Source organism: Octopus bimaculoides, unplaced genomic scaffold, assembly GCF_001194135.2.
Source record: "Octopus bimaculoides isolate UCB-OBI-ISO-001 unplaced genomic scaffold, ASM119413v2 Scaffold_15177, whole genome shotgun sequence".
NCBI classification, from domain to species: domain Eukaryota; kingdom Metazoa; phylum Mollusca; class Cephalopoda; order Octopoda; family Octopodidae; genus Octopus; species Octopus bimaculoides.
Genome location: NW_026353851.1, coordinates 1 through 5,000, shown reverse-complemented (window position 1 = coordinate 5,000; position 5,000 = coordinate 1). Strand labels below are relative to the sequence as shown.

Genomic DNA, 5,000 nt, shown 5'->3' with positions numbered 1-5,000 from the left:
GGTGGTGGTAGTAGTGGTGTTGGTGGTAGTGTTGGCGGTGGCAGTTGGTGATGGTGTCGGTGGTGGTGGTGAGAGTAGTGAAGGTTGTTACAGGTGATCCAAATAAGCGAGAGAGAGAGAGATAGTGAGAGAGAGAGAGATTGAGAGAGAGAGAGAGAGTGATTTAGTTTGAGAATTCTTTAGTAAGTGCCACACTTTCGAATGTTGAATTCAACTATCATTTCGAGCATATTTTCCAGGACATTCCTCATCTTTGTCTCATCGACAGCACAGGATATATGAGTGTAGATGTTCTTCTTGTTGGGTTTCTTCTCCAGAAACTGGTCCTTGATGTACTCCTGGCACTGTTCAGGGCAGTTGTCTCCTGCAAATCAAAGAGGAAAACAGGAAAAAGTCACAATCAGCTCAGATCTTAGCTTCTCCACTTCAAGATATTGTAAGCTTGTGTGTGTGTGTGTGTGTGAGAGAGAGAGAGAGAGAGAGAGAGAGAGAGAGTGAGAGAGAGAGAGAGAGAGACAGTGAGAGAAGGGGAGAGAGAGTGTGTGTGTATGTGTATGTATCTATGTGTGCATGTGTGAGAGAGAGAGAGAGAGAAATAGAGAGAGGGGTGAGACAATGAGAGAAGGGGGAGAGAGTGTGTGTGTGTGTGTGTGTGTGTGTGTCCATGTGTGTGTGTGAGAGAGAGAAATAGAGAGGTGTTTCTGCTTCATAAAGCATCATAAGCACAGCAATTGTCCACCTTAACATTCAGTGGACGAGACAGATGAAAAAAGAGAGAAAGCATTTATATATAAACAATAAGGCAAATCTATAATAAAATTAGATAATTATAAGAATGGGTGATAGTAGTTCAATATATGCTACATATGTTTCAGTGGCAGACATTTTATCGATTGTATATGCATTACATCACAGGAGACATCTGTCACTTCTTCAGGTAATAGAATGCTGAGGTAACAGAAATCGATTGCGCTTACATTTATACCAGCACAATCTATTAGAAATGGAGCTGTGAAATACCTTCTACTGTTTCAAAATCGTTCCAAATTTTGTAATCAATGAGTGGAATATAATTAATTAATTATTTCACTATTACTTAATTTATGCACCCTCAGAGTGTTCTCCTAGTCAGTAACATACTGGAAGTTACCAGGCTAATGAACATGAATGAAGTGGTCTTAACTGACTAGACAGATAAATGAATAAATACCCCATGAAATATAATTGTAAGATAAAGCGCGTCAAAATGTAAATACCTGTATAGTCAGGAAAATTTTTAGACATCTTCGTGAATTTTAATTTTCTGATGAAAAGATCTTCTTTATTTAGAAAAAGTATGAAGTTCATATTTTCCAGAAACCGATTTTGGACTACATCACTGAATGCTTGCAAACTGTCCTGCATGCTGTTCTGTAAATAACAGAATATAAGAATGGAAGAGAATAGAAAAAAGAAACAAAGCAAAACAAAGCAAAGCAAAACAAAACGGAAAACGTATGGAATCGCGATGTTTGATTCGTGTCATGACATCACTAACCAAATTCTAAAAAGACTTTTGGCACTCAACCCTGATCAAGCAGACTTATGATTACAGGCTTTCCAATCATGACAATCTCGCCTTTTTTACACGAGCACTCATATAACTATGTGGCTCAATATCCTTAAGAGACAATGTGTGTCTTCAGACATCTTTCGTGGGCAACACCAGACTGATGGGTCGTTACTTCAAGGAAATAAACACAGCAGATGAGGACAAATATCCGTCAAATGTAAATAATGTAAATAAAGAAATCTTAAATTGATACAAAAAAGTTTCTAAAAAGAAAAAGAAAAACGAAAGTAATCCCAGTATAAACAATTAGAAAATATGAGGACTGAAAGAATGGCTCACCATAGCAGGCTCTTCTTCAAGAATTTCATCAAATGCACTGAGAGCTGCAAAGAATATGACGGCACTGACACCTTCAAAGAAAGGGATCCACTTCTTACGCTGACTTTTTTGCCCAGCGACATCGATAAACCTAAAAGGGATTCAAAGAAAAAAAGGAAATTAAAGGAAATTAAAAACAAAAAAGGTTATACATAAGGCAAAAGAAAACAAAAACAAAAATGTTTATAACATATTTAGTTACATCATCTTACGCGCATTTTATTTACAATTAATAAATATCTGTTATATAAGGAACATTTTCATAAATCGATTGCATTGTCAAATCTTCAGAGACTGCGTAATTTTCATTAGTAATCTTTAAGTATTCACACCAGACAGTCGACAGCGTTGTATTGACTACTACAACGTAATACTGTGCTGGACGTGCAGTAACCAATTACATTACAGTGCACTGTATTCCAAATTGACGTCTGTGGAAGGATGGTAAATATTCTTTGTCATACCAGTTGTAGTTTAGAGTAAAATACATAAAAAAAGCAAACATATCATAGGTTTCGAAATATCTATGATGCTGCTTACGTCTTGTTTTCCTCATAACTCACACAAGGCTATAACTGTTTTTATATTCAGCATTCGGACGGGTTACACACCCACACACCCACACACACATATATGAGAAGAGAGAGGGAGGAGATGTAGTGCCGTTGATTATTGAATATCTCTTATATAACGACCAGGAAAATATTACAAGAAGCCACCCTATTATCCAAATACAAACACAGGCAGACTGACATGTATCGCATATTAATTTAAAAGTCTGAGATCAATCAGAGATTATCTAAACCATTAGCAAATAAAATCTCTATCTACGAGTGTTTAAAATCACTCGGGCAAGGGAGATAACTACAAGGAGATCGATTGTTCGACTTTTGACATTATTGGCGCAGGCGTGAATGGGTGGTAAGAAGTTTGTTTCTTAATCACGAAGTTCCGTGTTCAGTCCCATTACGTGACACTTCGGTAAAAAAAAAAAGAAAAACTTTCTTCTATAGCCTGGGTTGGATTGGAATCAGGAAGGACAACATCACTCACCGGTAGGATAAATTGTTTATCGTGAATACAGACTCTTGAACACCGATTGTAGTTTTCCGAATGTGAAGAATATCAGCCAAAGTCGGCATGTAGTTCTGTTGCATGATACGTTCAATGTTCGAGAGGAAGCTGGAAGTGTAAAGAGAAAGCAAAAGAGAATAAGTAAAAGAATAAGTAAAAGACGACAACGATTCCACCACCACCACAACCACAATCATCATCATCTGTATATCCCTGCATGCGACGTTTCTCAATGTCATCTTCCTCTTCCTTCCCTCTACCACCTCTCCTTCCACCCCCCTCTCCACCACCACCACCACCTGGTACTTAATTTATCGGCCCCGAAAGAATAAAAGGCCAAGTCGATCTTAGCGGAATTTGAACTCAAACGTAACGGCAGTCGAAATACCGATAAGTATTTCGTCCGGCGTGCTAACGATGCGGCCAGCTCGCCGCCTTAGAAGCATTAATAATAATAATAATAATAATAATAATAATAATAATAATAATAATAATAATTACTATTTAAGGTGACGACCTGGCAGAATCGTTAGCACGCTGAACAAAATTGCTTAATGGCATTTCATGTCTTTTTATTCTGAGACCGCAAGTGGCATTTCATCTGTTTTTTTTATTCTGAGACTTTACTTTTCATCTTTTCGGGGTCGATAAAATAAGTACCAGTCGAGCACTGGGGTCGATTTTATCGACTTACCCCTCTCATTAAAATTTCAGGCCTTATGTCTATAACAAACGACTATTAAGTGCTTCTAATTTGATTGAATTCTCTTTCTAGAACAATTTCTGTTACATTTAACACCCAACTAAATTTAGATTAGTGCTCGGTTGTTCCTTACTGTTAATACGTGCAAGGGTTTCATTATTTTAGCATCTTGTTATAGAAAATCATATCAAAGAGTCATTAGCCTATAACATTTCTATTAACTAAATCCTGTTCAAATTACTATAAAGCATTTACCCCGGTTTCTTAACCGTCTGTACCGTTTAGTTACGCCCTTCGTTTCAGCAAATGATATGATTGCGCTCTTCAGTAGAATTAATTGCTAGATTTAATGATGAAAACAACTAGAAACATACGACATTGTGGGAATAAGTTTGTAATTTATGACAGGAGACAGAACGGTCGCCGTCGCAAAGAATGGCTGCCTTTTGAAACGTTTGTATAGGACACATATGTCTCTCGAGTTATCAACGAACGGCTACATTACAGTACAATAGTAATTAAACTGAAGGACATCTCAGCATCTGTGCGCGGAAACAAATTTGATTAGATAGAAAAATCGTTGCCAAGTAAATTAAATCCAGTGACAACAAGTATGCAAGACGACTTCTTCTGCGATGGCGGTTCATAATATCTCTTTATCGCTCTCTAACTCTCTCTCTCTGTCTCTAACTCTTCCTCTCGATAGTGAATCATAGTATCTCTCTTTACATCTCACTAACTCTCTCTCTCTCGATGTTTCACTCCCTCTCTTGTGTTGTAGGTTTAACAGTGCTATCACATTTACTTATTAAAGATACACAAGCACACAAGATACATTGTTAAACAATATTGAAGTAGTGCCTCTACAAATTAAGTAATTAATATCGTTTTCTCCCCCACTAAAGCCTCTGGTTTTTACTTGACCTATTCAGAAGAGCGACTCTCATAGCTCCTTTATAAGGATTCTGACATTGGTAAGATGGATGAGATTGGTAAGATCCTCGGGCTGAAAACTTGGTTCGAATCCTTACAAAGATTCGAATAGACAACAAAGTTCTCCATGAATCAGGTGCTATGATACCTGGTGATCGGTTAAATCTATGACTCCCCCACCGAAAAAAAAAAACCCTAGAAAAGTCCCTTAATCTGAATTCTATAGCTTCCGTATACCAAATTTCATTCATAATGTCAAAATGCTCGCCGAAACTTTATCTAAATCAGGAATGGGCAACCGTTTTCGAGAAGCGGGCCGCACTACTAAAATAATTCAAGGCGATTTTTCCTTGGGCGTGC

At 37.5% G+C, this 5,000-nt stretch overlaps 1 protein-coding gene across 1 annotated transcript; it reads right to left on the bottom strand.

Annotated features, from left to right (window-relative positions):
* Nucleotides 1–6: 6 nt before the first annotated feature.
* Nucleotides 7–3,112, bottom strand: LOC106867091 (guanine nucleotide-binding protein G(i) subunit alpha-3; the record flags this gene model as incomplete). Its single annotated transcript, XM_014915053.2, has 4 exons — nucleotides 7–364; nucleotides 1,257–1,410; nucleotides 1,892–2,021; nucleotides 2,984–3,112. Coding segments are annotated over 4 exons (598 nt in total), but the record flags the coding sequence as incomplete, so codon positions are not given.
* Nucleotides 3,113–5,000: the final 1,888 nt, after the last annotated feature.